This window comes from Meles meles, chromosome 15, assembly GCF_922984935.1.
Source record: "Meles meles chromosome 15, mMelMel3.1 paternal haplotype, whole genome shotgun sequence".
NCBI classification, from domain to species: domain Eukaryota; kingdom Metazoa; phylum Chordata; class Mammalia; order Carnivora; family Mustelidae; genus Meles; species Meles meles.
Window position 1 is genome coordinate 22,664,539 of NC_060080.1, and position 26,152 is coordinate 22,690,690.

The 26,152-nt window shown below is 51.2% G+C and overlaps 1 protein-coding gene across 4 annotated transcripts in view; it reads left to right on the forward strand.

The window, feature by feature from the left end:
* Positions 1 to 26,152, forward strand: part of PLB1 (phospholipase B1) — a 122,858-nt gene that overhangs the window by 27,890 nt on the left and 68,816 nt on the right. For 3 of the 4 annotated variants that reach the window (XM_045979692.1, XM_045979690.1, XM_045979693.1), the window contains exons 5-17: positions 100 to 140; positions 705 to 748; positions 3,669 to 3,759; positions 4,104 to 4,155; positions 6,281 to 6,367; positions 9,081 to 9,146; positions 9,896 to 9,975; positions 10,265 to 10,340; positions 11,792 to 11,887; positions 12,700 to 12,756; positions 18,536 to 18,607; positions 19,394 to 19,468; positions 21,537 to 21,600. In XM_045979692.1, the coding sequence (XP_045835648.1) occupies positions 100 to 140; positions 705 to 748; positions 3,669 to 3,759; positions 4,104 to 4,155; positions 6,281 to 6,367; positions 9,081 to 9,146; positions 9,896 to 9,975; positions 10,265 to 10,340; positions 11,792 to 11,887; positions 12,700 to 12,756; positions 18,536 to 18,607; positions 19,394 to 19,468; positions 21,537 to 21,600 (901 nt within the window). The remainder of the gene's footprint in view (positions 1 to 99; positions 141 to 704; positions 749 to 3,668; positions 3,760 to 4,103; positions 4,156 to 6,280; positions 6,368 to 9,080; positions 9,147 to 9,895; positions 9,976 to 10,264; positions 10,341 to 11,791; positions 11,888 to 12,699; positions 12,757 to 18,535; positions 18,608 to 19,393; positions 19,469 to 21,536; positions 21,601 to 26,152) is intronic. The other variant, XM_045979691.1, reaches the window with a different exon arrangement.

The following is a 26,152-nucleotide window of genomic DNA, read 5'->3' on the forward strand; positions in this document are numbered from 1 at the left end:
CCAAGCTCTCCTGACCCTGTCTTCCGTCCTGAAGAAAACATTCCCGCCTGCTCAGCCACCTTCTTCGCCCACACCTCTCATCTTTTCCATCTTTTCTAGCTTCCAGACTCAGGAAGCTTCGACCTGGACAAGCAGAAATGGTAATTGCCCTGGCACCGCACTCTTGAGCTGAGAGGGGCCTCGCACAGGATCTGTGCTCTTGGCTTCACTGATGGGGAAACCCTAGGATTGGGGAGGAGGTGTTTGCTCCAGGTGCCCTCCGGAGCAGGTGGCCGCATGAGGACAAGAATCCAGCCTCCTGCCTGCCAGCCCAACACTCTTCTGCCCACAGATCCCCCTGGATCCTCTGGGTGACCAGGGAGGAAACGTGGGAAGGGCTGACTACTTAGTTCTTGCTTCCCACCACCTGTCTCCTTGCTCTGCTCAGGGGGAAGCAGGCACGGCTGGGCCAGGGTCTGTCTCCTTCTACACCGGGGGCTGCACCCACTTCCATCTTTGGACCAGACGAGAGGAGAGTCCAACAAAGCTGTCCCCCTCCCATTTTGGGGGGTGCATAGCCATCAGCAGTGTGTCTAGCTCTGGGAAGGATAAATCCAGAACCAGAGCAAGGCTGAGCCGCAGCTTGTTATGAACAGGACCGCTCCAGTCGAGGGAAAAGTTTGACAAACACAGTCTATTGCTTGTGTGTCTGCTTCTACCTGCAGGACTGACCAAAGGCCACAGCAGGTGTGCCTGGAAGTGGTGACAGGTGAGTCCTGTGGCTTCCGGGCCAGTTTCCAGATTGTCCCCATCCCTCCCAACACAGCCATGTTTTGGTTAGTGAAGAGAGAGTCCCCTAGCGGCCACTTTCTCATGGGGCCTGAGAAGTAGGGAGGCATTTTGAGAAGATCGATGAGGAGCCAGGGTAGGACAAGTCACGTGCCCTAGAAGGTGGGGGTTGTGAGAAATGTGTCCGAGAGTCTCTGAGTGACAAGAAGCCAGGAGGCATTGGGGTAAGGGACCCTGGGGTGGGGCGAGGGGACATCAGGTCCAGCAGAGTCCTGAAGCTCCTTCTCCCCCCAAGACCACAGGGCTGGGCTGGTAGTACATGAGGGAAATCGCCCACCTCTCTCTCTCCCCTCGCCCCGCTCCAAGAAGACCCAGGTCTCATGCTCAGTCCATTTCATTTTGCAATAACTCCCTTACTTGTAGAATAAACACATCAATCAGGTTCAGCAAAATGAAACGAAGAAGATAAAAATTAACTGCAATCCCGCTACCCAGAGATGATCCTTGTTAACATGTTGGCCTTTTTACATGTGCATGTGCTTATGAATATGCAATCGGTGGCCTGGTTGTTTGCATTTACTCTCTGAGGCCCCTTGCGACTTTATTAAGTGATTCAGAAGCCCCCAAGTCCCTCATGCCAGCCGAATTAGCATCGCGGAATGTTAGTCGCCTCTGCTTGCTGCTCACCAGGCAAGAATGAGGAAAGCACCTTTCACTTCCTAATTAGAGTGGGACGCTTCTGGAGTTGATACCCCAGCAGGCACAATGACAAATAAGGTAGATAGGGCCCTGTCAATCCAACCAGCCACTTTCTCCAAGAGCCTGGGAATTATTAGGTTCTCTGCAAAGGACAGGGAGGCATAAGATACAACCCGTCCTTTCAGCCGCCACCCTCCAGCAGGGAAGGTTGAGGCCAGGTATCCAGCCCTCCAGGATCTGATTGACAGGTGAGGGGATACTGGGGACCAAAATGGCAGGCGGGTCCCCTTGCAGAAGGTCAAAGCATTTGACCTTCTCCAAAAGAGGAGTCCTCCGCTGACTTAGTGATTGTCACAGCACTGCCTCGGTTTGGCCATGTTTACCTTTAAATGGCAAAAAAAAAAAAAAAAAGATATACTGGTGTATTTTGGGGGTTTGGGAAGATGGGGTGTAGGTTCGACTCTGAAACACAAATACAGCTGCTGCTTTGCCTGATTTCTCAACTTGTCACCACTGTTTGGTCCCTCCCCCATGTGGTAACAAGTCCCCACTGCCCTTCATTAGGCACAGAGTGATCAGGAGTCCCACCGGCCAGAGCTGCCGTGGAAGGCAGGGCGGCAAGGGCAGATTTTGCACCTGAATGTCCCCAGAGGCAGAACTCTCCCATAGCTACTGGTGGATCCAGCCCCCCTACTGCACAGGGAAAGTGGGGAGGAGCAGAGTGCCAGACCCGGGAGTTCAGTGGGGCGGCCAGGCCCGCCAAGGAGCTGCGGGTCTGCCGAGGGAAAGGAGCTCCAGACACACCCAGGCCAGTGCAGTGATATGCTGGGCTCGTCCCCAACTACATCTGGTTCAGCCCACCTGTCCTTTAATCCCCAAACCTCCAAGATCTTCAAATCCAGCCATGTCTTCTCCCACCATGGCCATTTTGCAGATGGGGAAACTGAGTCTCGGGGGGGTTACACAGACGTTCCCAGCGTTACAGGATCAGTATATGGCAGAGTCCCTTTGAATGCCGCAGGTGCCCACAGCCTGGGCCTTTTGTTCTGACCCCACTGGAAAGCAAGAGAGAGGTAGCAAGGACAGACAAGGCTCACAGCGGACTTAAAGCAAAACGACAGAAGGATTGGTGTGAAAAACTCCACGGTCCTATCCAATCACACAAAGCAGCAATACAGGGCAAGTGCTTCTCCTCTGGAAGGCTCTTTCAAACACCTAGCACCAGGTATCATGTCTGGCCGTTCGCTCTTGCAGACTCTCCTGTGGGGAGGGAGGGAAGGCATCTCCATCCCCAGGCACCCCCTCACCCGTAGGGGCACACACCAGCCGCTTGTCTGCAGCTGGCCTCTGAGCTTCCTGTTTTCTCCCCACGTGTGGGAAGGGGCTCCTCCTTCAAGTCGCCAGGACTTAGAGAAGGAAGTTCATTAGCTGGGGTTGAGGATGAAGCTTGAGTCACCCAAGACCTAGGAGGCTGCCCAGGCGGACCAAGCCAAGAGACTGGTCTCCAGACTCCCTGCCCGGCTCGGCCACCACCGCGCCGTCTGCTGCCGGCACAGGGCCAGCCCCATTCCACCCCCACAAAGCCCAGGCGCATCTGCATGGGGGCAAAAGGGAAGGAGGACTGGGGTGCGGGGGGACGCGTCTCCTTCCCGTGACACTCTCCCGGCTCTGCCCTCTCCTCTCTCGGGAGCAAGGCACGACTTAACTGCTCCTGACAGCGCTATTTTTAGCGGTCCTCTGGCTGTCAGCTCTGGGACGTGTGTTCCCTGGAGCTTTCCCGCCCTGCTGTCACTCACAGGAGGAGGAAGGGGGGTGCTGGGAGGCAAGCTTCCCCGGGTCCCTGTCCCAGCACACTTTCCCTAACAAGTTGATGGCGCACAAGAGCGAAAAGCTTGGTAATTGAAAGCTCTGGTTCCAATCCCAGCAGCTTCTGTTTACTATGCGACCTTGAGTAGCTTGCTTGGCTTCCCCCAGGCTCAGTTTCCCCTTCACCCATGGAAGGCCCTTAGCACTGATGCTAGCTTTCAGTTCCATTCACTTCCAGGGGCGCACTTGGAGGCTGACCCCGCAGCCGATGGTGGCTGTGAAGGGCGTGCTTTGGAATCGTGGCAGCCACCCTCGCGGCTCAGCCCACGGGAGTCCACCTTTATGGGTCCCCTCCAGCCAGCCGGGCCACAGCCTCAAAGCAGCTCTCTCTTCAGTCCTTTCAGACATCATCAGATATTTCAACCCCTCCGTTCTGAGGCCTCTGTGCACCCCTGGGAAGAAAGCGGTACCCCATACTGGTGTCAAGTAAGTCCCATTTCTGGCTTTTTCCAGGCCATGTTCTCTTGCCTGTCTCAGGCCCCTGGGCGGGTAGTGGGGCAGCTGTGGGCAAAGTCAAAGAGAAAGAAAGGTCTGCATTAAATCAAAGTCCAAACGTGTCTCTGGCATGGATTTCTGATCCATCATGCCTGATGGGCCTTGTTTTAAAATCAGGTCAATGTCTGCCCTGCAGAAGGGGGCGGGGCGGGGGGCGGTCGGAGCCATGTGGCTTCAGGCTCTGAGACCCGCACCTGCGCGGGAGGCAGAGCAAGCTTCGGCCCTCGGAGACATTCTAGCCACCTGATTGTTCTCTGCCCCCTCCCCCTGTGCAGAGACTGGCGGGCGCAGGCAGAGGAACTGGTGAGGATCATGAAGGAGGACCAGGTGAGGACCCGTCTCACTGAGGTAGGGGCTGCCCATGTCTGCTCGAGGTGGAGAGCAGGGGAGTGGCCCCGCTGAACCCAGCAAGCAGTGCAGCTGGGACTCCCCCCCCACCCAAAGATGCCCTTCCTGTGACAAGTCTCGGGTCCATTTACACCCAGGGCCAATTCTCAAGTTCACAGCTTAGTGCTGCCCAAGGTCAGCAGACAAAAGTGACTTTGCACTTGGGAGATAGTTGAGAGCTTGGGTGTCAGGGGGGACAGTTTGAGTGCGAATCCTGAAGTCTCAGCATGTTAGCTGTATGATGTTGGGTGAGGTCCTTAATCCCTCCAAGCCTCAGTTTCCCCGTTTATGAAATGGGCATAATTACAGAGCCTGCAGCACAAGCTTAGGGAGGATCCAGTGGGGTGTCAGATGTGCCCAGCACAGACGCATTGCTCAGTGAAAGCCTGTCATTGTCAAAGTCATTGGGGGTGATGATTGTTGTTATTACCATATTCGTTTTAGTTCTTGGGTGGAAGTCATGTAACGGACAGGCTGGGGTCTTTTTTTTTTTTTTTTTTTTGATTGATTGATTTATTTGACAGAGAGAGAGATCACAAGTAGGCAGAGAGAGGGGAGGAAGCAGGCTCCCCACAGAGCAGAGAGCCCGATGCGGGGCTCGATTCCAGGACCCTGAGATCATGACCTGAGCCGAAGGCAGCGGCTTAATCCACTGAGCCACCCAGGCGCCCCCAGGCTGGGGTCTTGGTAACTGCTCTCCTAGCAGTTCAGACACTCTTTACTGGGTAACTCGTATGAGTTTGTAATAAGCACCCTCTGATGTTTTGTGCCCTCCTTATGGGCAAGGACCAAATCAAGGCAAGCCTTAGCTATCCAGCTGGCTGTCACTGGGCCCTGAGCCTGACCCCTAGAACCAGGGGAAGATGCCATCTCAGCCAGTTGTGCATTCATCACAGAGTTCGGGGATTAAAGCTACAGGAACAGTGACAGGTGCAGGAGATATGCATCCTCTTACTGGGAGAATTCCAGAATTTCCAGAATAGTCATAACCTTCTGGAGAATGGCTAGGCGATCCTAAACCCAATCCCGTAATTTTACAGATAAAGAGACTGAAGTCTCAGGAAGTCCTGGGACCTACCCAAGTCTGCACAGCTAGTTAGAGCTAAAATCTAAAGTGCCTGAGCCACACTCCAAGGTTCCTCGAGTGCACTGTGTTGCCTCTTAAAAAACAAAATGAAGGTTTATTTGTTTGTTCTGCAAATAATACATGTTCATTAGAGAAAAATCAGACAACACATATAAACAAAAGGAATATTAAAGCCATCCTTCAACCTGATACTCACAGATCATAACAGGTAACAAATTGGTGTGTATTCCCTTCCATGTTTTTTCTAAGCACGTATATCTACATATATCTGTATATGTTTTATTAAACAGGCATGTTACTAGATGTAGATACTTTTTATAACGTGCTTTTTGTCTGTGTAACATTTCCCATGACAATAAATACATTTTCTAGCATCCTTTTTTTAAAAGATTTTATTTATTTATTTGACAGAGAAAGAGAGATCACAAGTAAGCAGAGAGGCAGGCAGAAGGAGGGGGAAGCAGGCTCCCCACTCAGCAGAGAGCCTGATGTGGGGCTCGATCCCAGGACCCTGAAATCATGACCTGGGCAAAAGGCAGAGGCTTAACCCACTGAGCCACCCAGGCGCCCCTCTAGCATCCTTTTAACAGCTACATCTTACAAGTTTTCCACAATTTACACAACAATCCCCTAATTTAGACATTTATGTTGTTTACAATTTTTCACGCTTAGAAACAAGGCTTCATCATTGCAACTAATCTCTCCCTGTATCCTTGTTTCCTTAAAATACATGTCAGGAAATGGAATTATTAGATCGAGGGTTATGCCCTTAAACACTAGTTTTGATACATTTTGCCAAATTGCCTTCTAGGGAAGTTATACAACTTTAGATTCCGATCATGTACTTCTTTTGAAACAAAATAGTAAATAGGATTGTATGGGGGTGGGTCATAAAATTGAACAACCTGAAAAGAAAACTGTTCTTCTGATGCCAGGTCTCAACACTCTGTCTTTTTATGCTCTTGCCCTTTTTTTCAGCAACTTGACTTTCAAAACCACTGGAAGCTCATCAACGTGTTTTTCAGTAACTCAAGCCAGGATCACCTCTGTCCCTCCACCCAACAGGTGAACCGCAGGCTGGGAGGCAGAGGGTGGCCGGTGTAGGCATGAAGGCAATGGATTGGCCCAAAGCCCACCTGGTCTACACTTGTCAGGCTGGGCCTGATGGTAGCTATTTCAGAACATGGGCAAACAGACGAATAATTAGGGCTCAAGGGGCTGTCTACAGGAGGAGTGTTTTTAACGTACCGCCCTTCGTATCAGGAAAAGGAAATCAAGATGTAGAGTGGCTTGAGTCAATGTTCAGTCTGTGACTAAGGCAAATCAGCATTCTAGTTAAAAAATCATTTGCTTCTTGTGGCTCTGACTGTATGTTAGCCCTGAATTTGGGAAATAAAACAGAATATGTGTGCTCTTGTGGCCTGTTGGCCCATGGCCTCTGGTGATAAGGGAGAGCTGGTGTTTATGTAGGTGGACTGGAACTTCCAGACTCTTTGGCACGCCTGGGAACAGGACATGAAATGTGTGACTGTGCTTTATATTTATGTAGGTGACCATCTATGACTTAAGTCTTTACTGGAGATTAGTCCCAATGAGAATCAGCTGAAAGTATAAGGGGTGGCTTAGAGAGCCAGGCTCTGGTGACATAAATGGAACACAGACTCCTCCTCAGGAACGGAAGCCTTGGGCACATAAGCCCCTTGGGCAGACCAACTCCCTGCCCACTGTGCAATCAGCCACCACCCTGGGCCGCCACCGGACCATAGCCCAGGCACGGGTGGGGTTTCCTGAGGTGCTGTCCTCCTTCCTGCGGCCCCTGTCCCGCAATACCTGTTCTTGCCTTCCTCCAAATTCCCCGTGCTCCCACTGACTCCTGGCCCACCATCAACCCCTTCCATTACTAATGTTGGGCCCTGGGAGGATGCTGATGGAGGCCCTGACCAGCTTTGGTGGGACAGTATTCCTGCAGATCTCCTGGGTTTGTAGCATATAGATCTTGAAGCCTTATTTTTCTGCTTTACTCCCTGTTTTCTCCAGCACCAAGTGCAATTCCCATGCCCTGTTTATTCTCTGCTCTGGTCATTATATACACCAATATTTATTCATGAATTTACACATCCACACATTGAAGTGCTCCAACGAGCATCTGGGCATTGCTGCATTCCTCTGCGTATCCACTCATCCGTCCGTCTGTCCGTCCCCTCGCCATGCACAGATGCTTCCTCTCTTCCGGCAGGCATGCTGTTGTATTTACACTGAGTTTGTGTAGGCTAGCATTTGTTCGATTTGTTTTAGATGTTTGAATGCATTCATTGGTGCTTCCGCTCGTTCATGACTCCTTAAAGCTAAACACACATTCCTTGCACTCAAGCCTTCCTGTGACACGGATTCTGGAGTTCTTTCATGTGTGTGTGCCTTTAAGCATTCTTGCCTACACAGCGCATTCCCGTGTGTACGCATCTGTTACGCACTATTCCCTTTTATTTTTAGTTGGACAAACACTGCACACATTCTTCTGCCTTAAAAAAAAAACAAAAACGGAAACATTCAAGTCCAAGCTAAAATATCCTTTTGCCACCAACTCGACTAAGGAGTTTCTACAGCAGGGCTTGCGGTCAGCGTCAAACCAGGTGGGGATGCCCCAGGGTCCCTAGGAAAGACGGAGCCCCCGAGTGTGGAAAAGATGGGCGGCAAGGACCTTTCTAGGCAGAGCTCCCAAGACGACTCGGAAGAGAAAGTGCGCTGCTGCATGTCCTGTTCTGGGAGACACTCACTTAGCCTGCAGGGAACAGACAAAAGTTTGCTGGCTATGGCAACAGAGCAGGCTGAAGGGCCTTGACAGGACACCTTTGCATAAAGCAGGGAGGCGGGAGTGGGAGCTGCCCTTCAGGGCTCCTCCAGCCCTAGTGATTGACAGCTGTCTCCAGAGTGCCTGCCTGTGTCCCCCCCGGGAGACAGAGAGGGAACTTGGCCTCCCATGTCTTCCTGTCTGAGCCAAGTCCCCTCAGGGGACAGCTGGTTTGCAGGCTGCTTAGGAGTTTGCCTTGTTGTAGAATTTGTTAATTTATTATTAGTTTCTTTCTTTCTTTCCTTTTCTTTTTTTTTTACGCTGAAAAGGTAAACTAGGGTGATTTTTGAAGTCCTCTCCTTTGTTTATTTATTTTCATGACCAACAAAGAATTGGAGGGGTAGGAGGTGTCTTTAAATACTCAGGAACAGGGGCTGGCTAGGATTCTTTCCCTGAGCCCTTTTCTCCCTGGGGGCCCATTTGGCAGCAGGGGCGGGGGCGGGGGGGGGGGGGGGCTCTGATAAAAGGGTACCATGTAGAAGTTTTGAGACCCAGCTTGGTCCTTAAGTCCAGGGGTATTTGTTCCTTCTTTGGCCCTGATTTTCTTCAGAGAAAAGTGATTCCATCAGCCTTTGGGAGTAGTCTGGGGACCCCTCCTCCTTGTGAGCTTTAGAATGTCCCTGACCTTGGTTTACCCTTCCCTGGCATGGAACTTCCCAATGGGAGAGAGGTTTTTCCTTAGTGAATGATGGGTTGGAGAAGTCAGAGAATGGACAAAAATCTGGGACCAGACTTACTCCCAAAGCCTAATGGAATCACTTTTCTCTGAAGAAAATCAGGTCCAAAAGGTGAACCCTTTGGAACTCCTGGATTTAAGGACTCTGATAGGATAGGGAGTGAGGAGAGACAGGGACAGGCCGGCAGGAGCCTGCTCATCCTTGGCCCCACGTGCCCGTCCCCCCTGTGCTCAGCCCGCCTCTCCTCCCCCAGCAGAGGCTTGCGGCAGCGGAACACCTGGACACTCTAGCTGGGGCTCTGGACTACCTGCACCAGGAGGTGAGACGAGCAGCCTACCTGGGCCTGGCAGCCGCAAGCCCTTAGCTGCCATTCCCCGTGGACATCTTGGGCCGGGAGGAGGAAACTGCCCTTCCAAGGGTTGATGGGCCAGGTGCCACTTTACTCCCAAGTGGCCTCCACTGAGATGGGGAAAATGGACTCGGGAGGGAAGCCAAGACCCAGGGGAAAAGCAGAGGGTGTGGAGTAGCCCATCTTCTCACCTTTTAAGGAAAACCAGCTCTGGTACAGAGCTCTTGATAATCAAAGAATACTTCTGAGCCAGACTTCTGGGGAAGGAGAAAGGATAGAGCACAGTTCCTCCCTGGGGTCTCAGTGACCCTCCCCTTTCTGGAGGCCTCTAAGTCTAGGGCAGGGACAGCCCAAGACCATTCCCTTTCTAAACTGACCTTTATAAGCTCTGCAGTTCTGCGAACAAGGGGACCTCCCACCCCACCCTTTGCTCCCCGGGGAGGCAGCTTTTCCATTAGTCCCACCACCACCAACGTCTCGCCTGTTGACGCTGGGTGTGCTCCTGGGATGGACGGCGAATGATGCCTTTCTTGAATGGCAGACCTGGCTGTGCCTGCAGCTTTGGACAGACCCCAACCAAAGGGTGTTTTTAACCAAGGAAAGGCCCCCCACCATGTTTGACCAGACACCAAAAAGTCTCCAACCCAGGGTTCCAGAGAAGCCCCTGGGCAGCCGTGGTGACCTTGCCAGTGCTCATCATTTCCCTTGTCCTCTCCTAGGTCCCCAAAGCATTCGTGAACCTGGTGGATCTCTCTGAGACTCTGGTGGTCTCTCACTGGGACCAAGGGATTCAGCTCAGGTAAAAAGGGAGGTGAAATGAAACCAGCATCTGTCCATTGACTGCCTGTGTCAGCCACAGTGTGGGACGCAGGCAACCGTCCTGTGAGGGCGACCCTACCCTTTATTCTCCCCCAACGTGTGCCTCCTTCCTTCTCCGGCACCTCTAAGACTTCCAACTTCTCCTTCCACACTCCTTAAGCAACTCCCAGGATGCCCCCCCTGCCCCCGGGCCCGTCCTTCCCCTACAGGCAGCCTGAATGGCCGACTCGGCACCCATGCTCTCATTTCTCATTTGTTTTCACCGGCAGTCCCGCGGCAGAGCCCTGCAGAGACTCAGGGGAGACCTCGAAGCTTTCCAAGATGGTGACACAATGGTCCTATCAGGTGCGCCCTCCCTGGGAGGCTGGCTGTGGTTCCCCAGGGGCAGGTGGTCCTGGAGGAGAACAGGGATGGCAGGAACAAGGAGAGAGCAAACTTCTTAATGTCCGACTTCTTCCACTGAACGCAGCACTGAGAGTCAGGGACCAAAGAGAGCTGCTCTGCATTCTCTTCCTAGCGATGCTCTGGTGTTCCCTTGTGTGAGGTGGGGATTGGTGGGGGTAGAGGTCGGTGGTGGTACCTGAAGTCAAAGATCAAGAACTCTGCAGATTCATTCTGAAATGCTGTTGGTCATTCTCACCGCCTATATCATGCAGCAGTGGCTGGTGAGCTGGTTTTGCCCAGGCGGGGCTTGTTTCCCAGACCGCAGCCCCTGACCGAGTCAGGATTCTGGGAGGTGAGCCATTCTAGCTTAGAGAAAGGATTCAAGGGAGCATAGAGGGCTCTGTGGACACCATCATCCCTGTTGGCAAACAGCTCAAAGCACAGGTTGCTCCCGACCTGTGCTACCATGACGGCTTTGATTTAAGAAGCAAGTCCTGCGTGAAGCTGCGTATGGCTCTTCTCACTTGGGAAATGACATGTTTGGTTTTTGTTTGTTTGTTTGTTTTTTATACATAAACACATACCTATTTGCACTTTCTTTTTTTAAAATTAACATATAATGTATTATTTGCCCCATGGGTACAGGTCTGTGAATCATCAGGCTTACACACTTCACAGCACTCTCCATAGCACATACCCTCCCCAGTGTCCATAACCCAACCATCCTCCCCCTTCCCCCCTCCCCCTAGCAACCCTCAGTTTGTTTTCTGAGATTAAGAGTCTCTTATGGTTTGTCTCCCTCCCCGGTCTCATCTTGTTTCATTTTTTCCCTCCCTTCCTTCCATGAGCACCCACCCTCCGCCCTGCCTCTCAAATTCCTCATATCAGAGAGGTCCCATGATAATTGTCTTTCTCTGATCAACGTATTTTGCTCAGCATAATACCCTCTAGTTCTGTCCACGTCCTTGCAAATGGCAAGATTTCGGGGGTTTTGATGGCTGCATAGTATTCCATTGTGTATATATACCACATCTTCTTTATCTGGAAATGATGTATTTGGAGTGGCAACTAGCACCTCCCCCCACCCTGATAGAACCCAGCCCTGGAGGAGAGCACGGGGCCCTAGCACGAGCTGGCCCGACGTGTACTTCTCGAGCTCCCAAAGAATATATTTCAGGTCCATCTCGCCTATTGCCTGATGCTGGGGCTTCAGAGGAAAATGAAAACCGGTTTAGTTCATCAAAGGGCCCCAGTATGCGAGAAGAGGGGGAGCACCTGAATAGTGTTTAATTCTGAGCAGTGCAGATCGGTGATCTGGGCCTTGGGGCTGCTCGGAGCTCCCTGGTCAGAGGATGGGGCGGACTGGGTCTTGCTTGGGCTCTGGGTACCCACCTCCCCGCTCCCTTCTTCAGGAGAGCTGGGACCGTCTCCTGGCCGCCAGCAAGTACAACAAGCAGGAGTCCTTCGTGGTGGTTTTCCAGCCTGCCTTCTACGAGACCCCACCTTGGGTGAGTGAGGGCTGCCGCAAGGAGCTGGGACCAAGCCTCCCCCGGTCACCATCCTCTCCACAGGCGCCCCAGCCTGGCAGGGCTTCCCCAAGCCCAACATATGCAGTGTTGGGGGAGAAGGGCTGTGCTACCCTCTTATACTTTCTTGACAATGTCCCCCAGAGGCGTGGGGAGCCCCAGGAGATGGGCTCCTAGACGCACAGCAGCCCCAAGGTGGAGCCTCTCTCTCCCTGGGAGGGACGGTGCTTGGAGTTGCCCCCACTCACCCTCTGGTCCCTGGGCGAATGCCTCTTGCCCCACCAGGGCTGCCCAGACCACGAGCACTATGGTGGGTTCACATATGCTCCCCAAGTTCTCTCAGAGGATGTAGCACTGGGCATCTGGGACAGTCCCTCCCTTCAGGCTCCAATCCTGCCTGTTGGAGTCCTGGTGTCCCCTCTAGGACCCCCAGGATGTTCCGATAGTCATTTAAAAGGAGGAGGAGGAATATTAGCTCCTGTCCTTCCCACCCCCACTCAGACCAGCCCTGAGCCCCTTCCCTGTCACCCGCTCCTTCTGTTTCGCTCAGTATGTACAGACTTCCGACAACAAAGGACAGCCAGACATCTGACCTCCCCCTGCAGGCCCCCACGTCTGAGCCCTGTCCCCAGACAGAGTCCTGGAAGTACGTGCCGCTATTGGTGGGGATGGGGTAGAAAGAGAGTCTGGGCAGGTGAGGGCCACCCCATCTCTGCCAGGGAGAGCTTCAAAGTGCACATCAGGTCACCCCATCCTCAGGGGAGCACAGGCGTTCTCATCCGGTTCTCTTTCAGGGGGAGCGATCACTTCAGGACCCCAGCACACTCGCCTTGAATCTCTGGAACAGCATGGTGAGTGGCTGAGGGTCCCAGGGGGCCACTTTGCCAGTGGGGGGTTGGCACACAGGAAGAGAGGCGGGACCTCCACCACCACACCCACTGTGCCCACTGCTCTGATGGAGTGGCTACAGGATGCCCACAGGACCCCAGGACAATGATTCTGAGCCACCAAAGACCCTTCCCATACCCAGTGACAGCCCAGCTCTGATCTCCTGGGGGAGTTCACCTTATCTTAGCTCTGGGCCACCGCATTCCTGTTCTTCCCAGAGGCGGGGTGTCTCCTCCAAGTCTCTGCGGTGATGTCAGTTGGAGTGAGGCCCTGGGGATCAGGTTCACTTAACATTTCCACGATCATGTGGCTCAGAGGCCCAGGGCGGTGCCCGGAATGAGCACATACTTGGAATGACAGAGACCTGGGTTCAAGTCCTAATTCCCCTCCTCATTAGCTGTGTGAATGTAAGTCCTCAGCATCCCCTCTGCAAACTCCTGATCGTGACCCCCGACCCAGCCCTCAGTGAGTACTCCCCATGTGTGGGCCCTTCTTCCTGTACCTATGACAGGCTTTCCCCAGACTATGGGGGTCCCCCAGGGCCAGCTAGGGATCAGTCTGTGGATGGGACAGAACATCAAAACCGAACATTTCTGGGGCACTGGACAGAGACCTGATTTTGTCATTTTTCCCCCATTCAGGTTGCCCTATTTTTAGAATTCCAGGGATAGAAATTTGGTTTTCTTCCTCCTTGGTTCGAAAAATTTCATCTCCTCAGCTAACGCGCTGGGCTGAGAACCATGAGCAGCAGCAGTCAGCACACATTAGTCAGGAACAAGGGGCACAGGCAGGGTCCCCAGATGGCCCATGGCAATGGGTTCACACCATCCCTTGGAGAAGACAGGGATTCGTTTTTGGATTTCTTTGAACAAGGACTCTCTCGTGGGTCTGACCCTTGGGTAGGCTATTTCCTCAGAAAATTACTCTGCTTCTGGGATGGTCAGAGAAAAGGAATGTGGCCCTTCCTACAGGGGCTTCCCTCCCTCTGCCCTCTCTCCTGAGTCGGGGGGATAGAAGGGCTGATTCTAGTTCAGCCAAACCTCTCTCCTCCTCCTTCTATGTCCTCTTTCTTCCAAGCAATGGAAAGGCCCCTACAACGTGCCCTGCCCTGTGCTGGGTCCAAGGAGGATAACATAAGACAAGCCAAATGGCCTCTGCCCTCGTTGAACCCAGGGTGTGGCTGGAGGGTCAGGCAACCCAGAAGAACAAGAGTAACCTTGAACTCAGCGGGCAGTGATGTGCTAGACCATGCACCCAAAAATGCTGTGGGCGAGAGAACCCCACGGGGATGGGATTCCAATTGGCTTTGCAGGGTGTGTTGGATGAGGTCAGGGTGGGTGTTCCCAGGCACGAGGACTTTCAGGAACAAAGAGCATGGAGAAAAGAAGGAGCTCATGCATTAGCAAGAGGCAGTAGGAGGGTGGTCTGCTGAGAGAGGAAACATGGGGATCAAGAGGCCCTGGGGACAAATGAAGACAGTCAAATGCCAGAGTGAGCAGATCCAGGGAAAAGGCTCCTCTCCCTCCCCCTCCCTCCCCATCCCTCTCGCCTTCCCTCTCCCCTCTAGCCCTCCCTCTTGCTGTCGATCGTCATGGGTGACCATGGCCTCAGTGATATAATGAACCATCATGATGGAGGGTAAGTTCTGACCTTCATATTCACATGGGCACGCAGCACCATGGTGCCCTATGGCCCACTTGAGCGTGAGAACAAGGATGGCCTGAGCAGGCACACAGATGGGAAAGGAAAGGTTCACAGTCAAGGCCAAAGGGCTAGGACACAGTAGGTGTCACCAGGGCTCAGAGGAGGAGGAGGAGGCAGCTTTCCTGGGTGGGTTGTTAACCCCACAGTCTCCAGACCCATCCAACCAACCTCCAGTCATTTCCCAGTGAGAGCTCACGAGATCCCTGCCGCCGGGCCCTGGGAGACGGAGGGCTTCCCCTGTGTGTCCGTCTGCTGGGTAGCGGCAGACCATTCAGGGCTCCCAGAGAGGACACAGCAGCTAGAGTGCATGGGCCGCTCCTGTAAGCATGGCTTAGTCTGTAAGAAATGGTGAGCGCAAAGGGTTCTGGGTAAAGAGCCAGCAAACCTGAGTTCTGGTTCCAGCCATGTTTTGGGCTATTGCTTGAGGTGAGCTGTGTGGTCTTTCTGGGCCTCCATTTTCTCTACTGGGCCAAGGGGGTGTGATGTCCCTCAGGCAGCCTCAGAGGGCTGTGGCAAAATACATGAGTGGTTCCCCCTTGGGTTCCCTGTTGTGTCTTCCTAGGGATACGAGGAGGGCAAGGAACATCTCTGCCTCTGTCTCCCTGAGTCTCTGCTGGGTTGGGCTCCACTGAGACCACTGAGATGAAAGTGAGCTATGTCCACCCGAGCCCACGTTCACGTTCACGGACAGCCCTGAATGAGGGCCACCCCCTCCGTGGGGAGCACAGAGGGGCCAACAGAGTCACTGTGACCACAGGGGCTCAAGTCCCCAGGACACCACGGAGGGGACAGTTGTGCGGGCTACACCCGTATCTGCTCCCCCCAGCCAAGCCCCAGCAGACATGTAAGCTCTGCGGGCCGGCAGAGGAAAGCACCACATGCCTGCAGGACAGGGGGTATACAGGTCTGCCCCTGGATCACCCCTGGAACTGCCCCAGCCTGACACACCCGCAGACAGAAGCCGGGCTCCTGACACAAAGCTGCAGAATTCTGTGTGGGAGACATCATTCATTCCCTTGGCCCTTCCTGCCACCACCTCAATAATTTCTGATAATTCTTATGCAATGCTAGTTCTGAAGAAACTCGCACTTGGGGAACTCGATTCCCAGATCCTTCCAGCAATCACAGACACCCCCCTCCCACCCAACACACACACTGTACGCCAAGCCCCATGCGAGGCACTGGAGGGAGACCGGGTGAGAACCCTCAGGAATTCTCCTGGGAGAGAATGGCTAAGGTCATCCCTCCCATTCTCCAGTTAATTCCTGTGTGGCAGGGAGGCTATGGGGAGGAAAGGTGGGTGATTCCGGGACTGAGAAGCAGAGTGAAAGCACAGAGAGCAGCCCCCTGCCGGTCCCTGGGGCGGACATGTGCTTATGCAGGGCACAGAGTAGTGGGAGGAAGGACAGTGGGAGGGGACTTTTGGCCACATCGTTCTCCATGATCTCTGAGCACTGAGGAGGGTAGAGGGTCCGAGCCACGGGAAGGGCATTAGAGGAGCAGGAAGGATGTAGGAGACTAATCAAGAGATTTTGGGGAAAGACTCTTAAAGGAAAATATTGACTCAATCCTCTGAATTTCCCTTTTGAAGGCTCTTTAAAAAAAAAAAAGGGCTCTGCTATGTCCATTCCACCAGAATTAGTAAGATGTGATTAAATTCTTGGAAGATGGGAGGTGAGGAGAAGGCGGGCCACCGTACACTCCCTTGCAGAGCTCAGCCTTGAACATTCCAGGTGGGACCTCCCATTTCTAGGTGTGTCCACCTTCAGAATAAAACTGAAAGAAGATGGGAACCCCCGTTCCTTCTCCAGCCTTTGAGCTAAAGGGGTGCCACTCCTTTTCCAAAAGGTTAAGCTAATTACCCTCTCTTATCTGACTTTGTTTATTTGGGTGAAGAGCTACTCTCAAGAAGGGTAAAGGTCTCTCCTCGCTTCTTGTTTATGGGGCACAGATACCGGGATAAGATATTGCTGAAGAATCTAAAATCTTCATGGAGGATGGCAGAGCCCATGCCTGAGCCAGACAGGGCACTCCGTCTGGTAGCCTCTGGCCTTTTGTATCCTTTGTCAAGTCGTTGGAAGGGAGATGAGGGACAAAGAGCCTAGTACCTGTGGGCAGAAGGGCTGACAGCAAACATGAGTTTCCCAAATGGCAGAATAGCCGGTACAAGAGGTAATCTGTGTTCTCTCAAACCTACCTCCTCCTTCAAGTGTTCACGTATGTGTGTAACAACCATTTAAAGAGAACAAAAGGAACTTGAGGGGTGCCTGGGTGGCTCAGTTGGTTGAGTGGCTGACTCTCGATTTCAACTCGGGTCATGATCTCAGGGTCCTGGGATCAAGCCCTGCGTTGGGCTCCAAGCTCAGTGGGGGGTCTGGTTAAGGAGCTCTCTCCCTCTCCCTTTCTCCCTGTTAGTGTACGCTCTCTCTCTCTAAAATAAATCTTTAATAAAAACTAAAATAAAAAAGGAACTTAAAAAAAAAAGCCTGGGATGCCTGGGTGGCTCAGTGGGTTAAAGCCTCTGCCTTCTGCTCGGGTCATGGTCTCAGGGTCCTGGGATCGAGCCCCATATCGGGCTCTCTGCTCAGTGGGGAGCCTGCTTCCTCCTCTCTCTCTGCCTGCCTGTCTGCCTACTTGTGATCTCTGTCTGTCAAATAAATAGATAAAATCTTTAAAAAAAGCAAACAAACAAACAAACAAACAAACATGGGGCACCTGGGTGGCTCAGTCAGTTAAGCATCTGACTCTGTATTTTGTTTCAGGTCATGACCTCAGGGTTGTGGGATCAAGCCCTGTGTCAGACTCTGTGCTCAGCAGAGTCTGCTAGAGATTCTCTCTCTCTCGCTTTCTCTCTACCCCACCCCCACCCTCTCTCCCCTTCTTTTTCTCCCTCTCTCTCTCTTACCCTCTGTTTTTCAAAAAACAAGCCCTCTCTCCACTGTCCCCACTGAATTCTTTAAAAAAAATTTTTTATTATGTTCTGTTAGTCACCATACAGGACATCATTAGTTTTTGATGTAGTGTTCCATGATTCATTGTCCGCACGTAATACCCAGGGCTCCATGCAATACGTGCCCTCCTTAATACCCATCACCAGGCTCACCCATCCCCCTGCCCTCCTCCCCTCTAAAACCCTGTTTGTTTATCAGAGTCCATAGCCTCTCATGGTTTGTCTCCCCCTCTGATTCCCCTCCCCGCCTTCATTTTTCCCTTCCTTCTCCTAATGTCCTCCATGCTATGCCTTAAGTTTCACATGTAAGTGAAACCATATGATAATTGACTTTCTCTGTTTGACTTATTTCACTCAGCATAATCTCCTCCAGTCCCATCCATGTTGATGCAAAAGTTGACTATTCATCCTTTCTGATGGCTGAGTCATCTCCGCGCTGAATCCTTCAGCTGCCTTCATTTCCCCATCTTCCTCTCGGTGCTTGAACCTGAGTGTATCATGTGCTGCGCCCCCTGCTGGCGCACCAGGCACGACAGTCTGTGTTCCCTTGGCTTCGGTAATCAAGCAGTTGCCTAGATCAGCCCTGAGCTACTGGACATGGGGGTTCATGAACACAAAGGGAAGGGGAGCCCTGGGGAGAGGTTGCATGCCTTACACATCAGCCAAGTGTTTGGCCTTCCTTCCCATGCCTGCTCTCCTCTCTGAGGGAAGTTTCATCAGGGATGGAGTCCCCGTCCCAGCTCACTGTCTCTGGCATTCTGTGTCTCCTTCTGGATCATCAGGAGGAGTGGGCTAGGAATCACTGACTTCTCTCCTCTAGGCGCTTCAGCAGGAGTATGCACTGGGATCTCCTGGAGGGCTTGTTAAAATGCACAGAGCTGGACTGTACCCCAAAGTTTCTGACTTCCGTAGGTCTGGGATGGGGCTGGAGATTTGCATTTCTAACGTGTCCCTAGGGGATACCAGTGCTGCCTGCGGGCCCAGGTCACGCTCAGAGAAGTGCTGGGCACGTGAGCCTGTCAGTGCTACCCCAGGAGGCAGCCCCCTACGCAAGACTTCTCTGTTCTAAAGATCACCTCCTTTTCCAGATGAAGCCGGTGGGACAGAAAGATGAGCCATTTGGTGCAAGAGAGAGAAGGCCAGTGACCTGTCCCTCTCAGGTAGGTCAGAACTGGGGTGGGGGGGGAATCTCTGGCTGAGTTGGGGAGAGATGGGGTCACAAAGAAGTGGGCTTTTCTGTGACAAGCAGTCTTCCCTGACTGAGACATGAGCCCCGTTAGAGTTTTGGCTTGGCTCTTCTAGGCTGGGCACAGCTTTGCGTGCCAAACACACCTAAAGTTTATACCTGTGGGTCAGGGAGTCATGATGCCAGAACTGAGGCCCACACCTGTGGAGGGCATAGGATCAAAACCACAGCTTACCCGGTCCCGAATGTAAGGATGGGTGTCTTAAATAACATGCCTAAAATATAGCAGGTATAGAATTAATGCTACTGAATAGGTGAATGAGAAAAGAAAAAAACTGAGCACAAATCAGGAGAATTCCTTTTTATCGTTTGATGCTAGCTAAACGTTTGGCTTGCTTGCTGCATTAGTTTTTATGACTAGGCTATAAGAGCTATATAATTCACCCATTTCCCTCTTTGCTTTGGCTGCCAGGAAGCTTACAATTAAGTTCTCTTTTTGTGGAAATGCATGTACTTTGGTAGCGTGAAGCTTGGGTAGCAAGAGATGCTGACAGTTGGAAACTGGAAACTTCAAAGTATTAATAAGCTTCTTCAGAGAACTAATGAGCAGAGAAGAAAAGCCAGAGAATGGTTTTGGCATCATTTCAAGGGTGGTATGAAATTTCCAAATTGGCCAAAGGCATGGCTGGATGACACAGCGTGATGAAGGAACCATACTGATTTTCAGGTCATGGTTACAATGTATCCCCTTCCTCTGCAGGAGAATCCCTATCTGTTCACCTACAAGAACAGCAACTACCTGCCCAAGCTGCCAAAATCTCAAGAGAAGCATGAGGTAGGCTGAGGTTTTCTGTGATGGACAAACATGCAGATGAACCAGGGGCGGGACCCCTTGCTCTGTCTTTGGAACCTTCCCCGTGGTCCTTTAGGTTCTGGAACCCCGTGAACTGGCTGGAAAGGGTGAAGGGTCAAATGTGTGGCCACTCCCCCCGCCGCCCCCCCGTCGGTGGTTGAAGCTGGTCTGTGGAGTCCGCAGGAAGCTCTCCTTGAGGCTTCAGGGAGGCCTTGGGGTGCAGATCTCTGGCAACTAGTCCTTTTAGACTCATCTGAGCGCTGAATCTGAGGAGAAAGTTAAGAAAAAAGCAGAGAAGTGTGGTAAAGTCTGAAACCAGACAGCACGGAGACCCAAAGGCCTGCGAAGTTGGCGCACACCTGCGGGGCCCACCTCACACTTACTCCTCTACAGGATGCCTATCTCAGGAGTCTCTCTGGTAGTTCCTGTCAAGATGCGATAGGGCAGCCCGCACGCCTCTGAGGAGCCGGGAAACACTTGAAGGCCAACGTGCTCATTCTCAGAAGACTGGGGGCCAATACGAGCTGAGACCAGTTTAGTACTTGTGCCGTCCCCATCTCCCTGTTGTGTAAAAGAGGGTGAGACTTACTCCAGGCCGCACAGGCAGAGCTGACCCACCACAGAGCCTGAGAGATGGAGTGCGAAAGACCCTTGATTTAGCAACATGTCCCACACTTTCTAACAAATACCTCAGCCATGAGGAAACATCCGGAAGGCAGCATGGTACCGTGAGGTGAGAGGACTGGCTGTGGGTTCAAATCCAGACTCTTCCACTTACTGGCTCTGTGTCATTGGGCAAGGTACTTACCATCTCTGTGCCTTGGTGTTTTTTAAATCTGTGAAATGATAGTCACAGCCTGGTCTCATAGAGTTGTTAATCAATTATAATACATTAGTGATAAAGCCCATCTGCTAGTATGCGGTATGCCCTGAGTTCTATATGAGTGTTGCTATTATTGTCATCTGATAAGGGGGAGCAACACATTCTCTCAGGATACATTTATTGAATACCTTCTGTGTACGCCTAGAATGTGGGGCCTCAGAGCAGGTGCCCAGTCATTAGTTGTCAAATGACAAAATGGGCGGGCAGATGGGGGAATAGCAGGAGTAAGAGAGAAAACCACGAATAAAATACATTACGTGTCACAAGGAACTCAGCCCGGTGGAACCAACCAGCAATTGCAGCATGGTGGAGTGAGTCCTATAATTAAAGTTTCCATGGGTATTCTGGAACACAGCGGAAGCAACCAACCAGAGAGGGTTGGCAAGGCTTCCCAAAGAGTACAAATGACCCCAGCCTTGAGGGATGACCAAGGGTGGTGACCAGGTGGATGGGAGTGTGGGAGCCCAGAGGGAGGGAAATGTAAGTGGGGGACGGAGGTAGACTTGGGCAGAGGCACGGATGTGCTAAGGAGGACGGACTTCATACTGATGTCAGTGCTACAGAAATGTAGTTTTTTTCAACCAACACATATTCATTGAGCATCTACTATATCCTCTTCGGGGCTGTAAGGATACAGTACGTGAAACAGACAGAAATCCTTCGGGGCTGTAAGGATACAGTATGTGAAACAGACAGAAATCCTTCGGGGCTGTAAGGATACAGTACATGAAACAGACAGAAATCCTTCGGGGCTGTAAGGATACAGTACATGAAACAGACAGAAATCCTTGCTTTCTCTGAGAATGTGGGCAGGGGGGTGACAGAGCTCTGTTATGTTGGGAGAGAGAGCAGGCCATCTGTCTGGGCTCAGGGGCTGGGGAGGGAGCCCACAGGACCGAAGGCTGTGGGTCCTGCAGTATTCCAGGATGAAGTCACACAGGCCTGGGCACAGGCCTGGGTGGAGGGACTAGAGGAGAGGGGACAGGATGGGGAGCATTTAGGAAAGGGTGTCAGGAGCACTCGGAGAGTCATGTTGAAGGAGAGGGAGGCTCTTAAGCCATACCTAGGCTTCTCCATTGACTAGTGTTTTCCAAATAAAGGCCTGGCTTCTCATCTGGTTTTCTACGTCACAAGATCCATTTCTCCTTCTCTGTGCTCTTATTGCAGGTGAGAGACGGGATGGAAATCACCTGCCCAGACAAGGAGCCCTCCAACACAATTCCCACCTCAGGTACGAGGCTCCAGTCAAGTGGTTTTTTGTGTTTGTTTTTTTTTTAAATTTTTTTTTTTTAAAGATTTATTTATTTGACAGAGAGAAATCACAAGAGAGGCAGGCAGAGAGAGAGGAAGGGAAGCAGGCTCTCCGCTGAGCAGAGAGCCCGATGTGGGACTCGATCCCAGGACCCTGAGACCATGACCTGAGCTGAAGGCAGCGGCCTAACCCACTGAGCCACCCAGGCGCCCCCAGTCAAGTGGTTTTTAACCTCCTTGGAGGCCTGAAATCATTGACGTAAGGACAACCTTAACGGGCCTTCCTCGCCTGAGAGGTTTTCCGCAAGAGCAGTAGAGAGAGCTCTGGCTGTACATTTGTAAGTTCATGCTTGTGTTTGATTCCTCTTTAACTAAAAGAAGAGAACACCATTATCAGAAAGCCTTTATTAAGCATTAACTGGGGGCCAGGTCTTACTCTGCAGAGAGCCCAGTGTGAGCTGAGTGAGCTGCTGTCATTGACCCGGCCTTTAAGCCTTGATGAAGTGAATCTGTTCTGCAAAGACCAAAACTATCATTAAATGGGAAGCAAAAATACCCGATTCGTCCTGTGTGTCAGAGCCGTAGCAGGATGCACTCAAACATTGCACAGAACAGGAAAGCACTCTGTCTTATAAACATGCTGTTCTCATTGCTTCTCGGTATTTCCAGAGTGACTACTGCTGGGCCCAGAAAATGAGACTCTTGGAATGTTCCAGGCAGACACCCTCCCCAAAAGGAGCTGTTTTAGGGCTAACTCTTTCCCTCCAGGTGAGGCAGCCTGAGAGTGCACATGACCATGGTGGTCATGGGGAAGTGAGGGGAGGCTGTGTATTGGCCTACAGGACTCAAAACATCAGCCCGGGAACGTTCCCCCAACAGTGCGATAGGTTCCTGTGCTTGCTTGGTCCTAGAGGGTGACTCATCTGTTCATTGACTTGTTCACGTGTTCATTCATTTATTTGATGATTATTGAATGCCTCCTAGCTGCCTTCCAAGATAGGAAATCAGATTTGGGGATGTCACTGTGCCTAGCAGGATTCTTTCAGGGACATAGATCTTTGTAGTCTGTTCCTTTTTGCTGAGCACGAGAACAATGAGCTGTCAGCCTGCCCCTTCCTGCGTGTCTGAGCTCTCCATGCACAAATTAAGTCATAGGACTAGCAAGCTAGTTAAAAATGCTTGTACCAAATCTTCAGTCTATAGCCGCCTCTTGTTCTAAGTTGCAGAGGTTGGAATAGGTGAGAAGGCGCTCGTGCACACATCCGTTTAGCCTTTAGAATTTTCCCTCCTTCCTACCTGGTGACTCTTCCCTATTGGCTAGTTTGCTAGCAGAGCTTTAGCAGCGGAGACAAATTATTACCTTCCAACATAGACCATCCTACAGTAAAACCCCAAAGATGTACGTATATATGTACGTACGGACGTAGGCTGGAATAGGAAGGCAGAATTTGAATGTTGCAATCACTATAGTCTTTATAGAGAAATGATATCCATCTCCTTTTTAATCTTATCATTCTGAGAGGATGAGCTATAAAGCATTTTGCAATCTGCCTAGATTATGCTCCTGTCATGTTGATGATAACCAACCCATCCCGTAGAACATATCTCAACATCAAAACCCAAATAAAAATGTGAACCTGACCCCAGAGATTATTGTGTTCGTTGGCACTTGAAGATACAAGCACAAGAAAGCTTAAGACCTTGAGATTGACGATACTCTGGTGATAGGGACCATCTGAATAAGCAAATGGATAGATTTCAGTCTCCTTGATCTAAGCAAGTGGGCAGGGAACCAAAACACTGGCTCGCTCCAGCTGGGGAGCAGACCTGCTGAATGAGGGCAGGGCCTGCCCTTCTGAGTCCTGCCTGAAAGCTGTCATTTAAGACAATGGCCACAGCTAACTGGACAATAATGAAAAATACATTTCATTATTGTGCATGATCTCTGATTGGACATTTTCGCCCTGTCCTTGGAACGGCTGGGGTAGTTGTAAAGACTTCGCATGAGGCCACATCATTAGTTTTCCGTGATAATTGTCATATTTCTGGTAAGATCTTTCACTGCCCTGGAGATCATGTTTGCAATCTCTAATTGAGATGGGAGCCTCTGGTGCGTACTTACGGGATCAGGCCATCTCATCTTTACACCTCCAATGACTCAGCACATACAGGAGCCCAGCAGATGTTCACGGAATTAATCTAAATGAGTATTTTTCATTCAGAAAATCAACAGTTTTGAGTTGAAAAAGATCTTTCCAACCGACTAGATCTAAGTGCCTTAAGTGCCTTCCATTAAAGCAGTTTTTCACTAAGACTCTATATAAAATACCCGTCGTGTTTCAGAATTCTTTTCAAAAACCTCCCTTGTCACCTCCTTCCCTAGTGTTTCTCTCCAACCACCCACAGATACCCCAAGCTAACCAAAAGTGATGTCTCAACACCGGGGACTGCCTTCATCAACAGGCCACAGTCCCAGCAACCTGGGGGCCTTACTCATTCCCTGTGGGACCCACAGGGGTGAACCCCTTCCACCAATCAATGAGGCTTTGGGATGGGATATATCAAGTTGATGTAATTTTTTATGACCAGTTGGTATTCGGCAGCTAGAGGAATCAATAAAAGCCACCCATTTTCCCTCCCCGTCAGTGCATCTGTGCATTTTGTGAGGTCTAGCTCCTGTGGGCTTTCTAACTTTGTACATCCTTGCGTCATTTGATTTTTTAAAAAATATTTATTTATTTGACAGACAGAGATCACAAGTAGGCAGAGAGGCAGGCAGAGAGAGAGGAAGGGAAGCAGGCTCCCCACTGAGCAGAGAGTCCAATGCCCAGGACCCTGGGATCATAACCTGAGCCGAAGGCAGAGGCTTTAACCCACTGAGCCACCCAGGCGCCCCTTGCGTCATTTGACATTACCCCATGGTCTGCCCCTAGCGTAGCTGGGATGACTAAGAAAAATATGTTAGGCCTGGCAGCTGGCCTGAGGCTTTCCCAGGGAGAAAAAGACTAGCCTTTTGCAAACAAAAGAGCTGCAGTCGGGAGCCTGGAGGACAGTGGCTCTTGGCTCGCTGCTGAAGCTGGCCATCTTGACGTCAAGGGGCTAATTCCGCACAGAGGGAAGACTTCATAGGCTCTGGAAACAGAGATCCACAAATCAAGATGCCACCGTCACCAGCACTAGGAAGTCAGAACCGTTCATTTACGTTCATTGAAGACATCGATTCCTTTCTAAGTCCTTGACGTCATTCGCTGTACCCATTTGACTAAAACCAGCAATTCAAAAGCTGGTAGGAAATGCCCAAGTTACAGCACCGGGGGAGCGCTAAGGGTTTCACTTTGCTGTGAGCTGACCGTGTAACAGGCAGCATAGACCCTGGAAATGTTTCTCTCATCACCACCTGCTCACGGGTATTGGGGCTTAACCTGGGACTAGGAAGGAAGGAACGACGCCCCACAGGGATCCAGAGCCTGCTTGTCCCCCAGCGGGACCAGTCGGCTGAGCAAATCCAAAATCAGCCAAAGACACTCGGATGAATAAGTATTTCCTCTCCCTGTAGTCTCCATCATTTAAAACTTCAAGAGCTGCAAAGTCTCTGACACAGAGCCGCTAATTAAGCCCGTAACTCAACTGAGTGCATTTCTTGAGCTCCTGTGTGCAATGCACGTATTTCTTCAGATAAGTCCATGGTGAAGCTCTTCTAAGGCAGAAGCAAGTTTCTAACCTTGTGCCAGCAGTTTACCACCATTGCAGGAGTCTTCACATAGGTCCCTAAAATCAGAGAACCGTGGGTCAGGCAGCCCGTAGCTAAAAATTAAGAGAAAGCTGGTTTTTCAGATGATGGCCCCAGGTGGTTTAAACTGTTAGGTTGTACAAGACAAAACTCCAAAGTGTCCCATCTTTTCCCCATTCTGTTGTCTGCCATTTCCTTGCTATTCAGGACATTCCGTCATAGCTTGGATGGCCTTCTGATAAGAGGCCCCCTCTGTAGAAATCTTGATGAGTTATTGATGTATTTATCAGCTTCTTTCAGGGTGGTGGACAGTTTGTACCAGATAATGTTTAGCTAATCAGACCATATAAATTTAATCTTATCTCTAAATAGTTCTTGGTCCAAGGAGAGCAATTGCTAAAGCACTTTTCTGGGTTTGCAGGCTGTGTCTTTGTCATGCATGATGATACTAGCAAAACTCAAATCAAGGTCTACAGGATAGTAAACAAATGAAACATGTGGGGCTCTGTCTTAATAAAATCCCAGATAAGTTAGACTCCTCCCATGTAGGCTTGGCTCATTTGGTTTATTATCTCTCAAAGGAAATCCTTCAGGACCAACAGGAGGACCCCCCCCCCCCACCGCCCATCGATAGATCTACACACACACACACACACACACACACACACACATAGAGGTGGACACACACGCACGCATGTGTGTGTGTATGTTTCCTTTGTCTGCTACAAATTTAGGTGATGGAATGACTGGTTTCAGCTGCCTCTCTAGCAAACTGTAATGCGCTTTTGAAGCAAACCTGTCC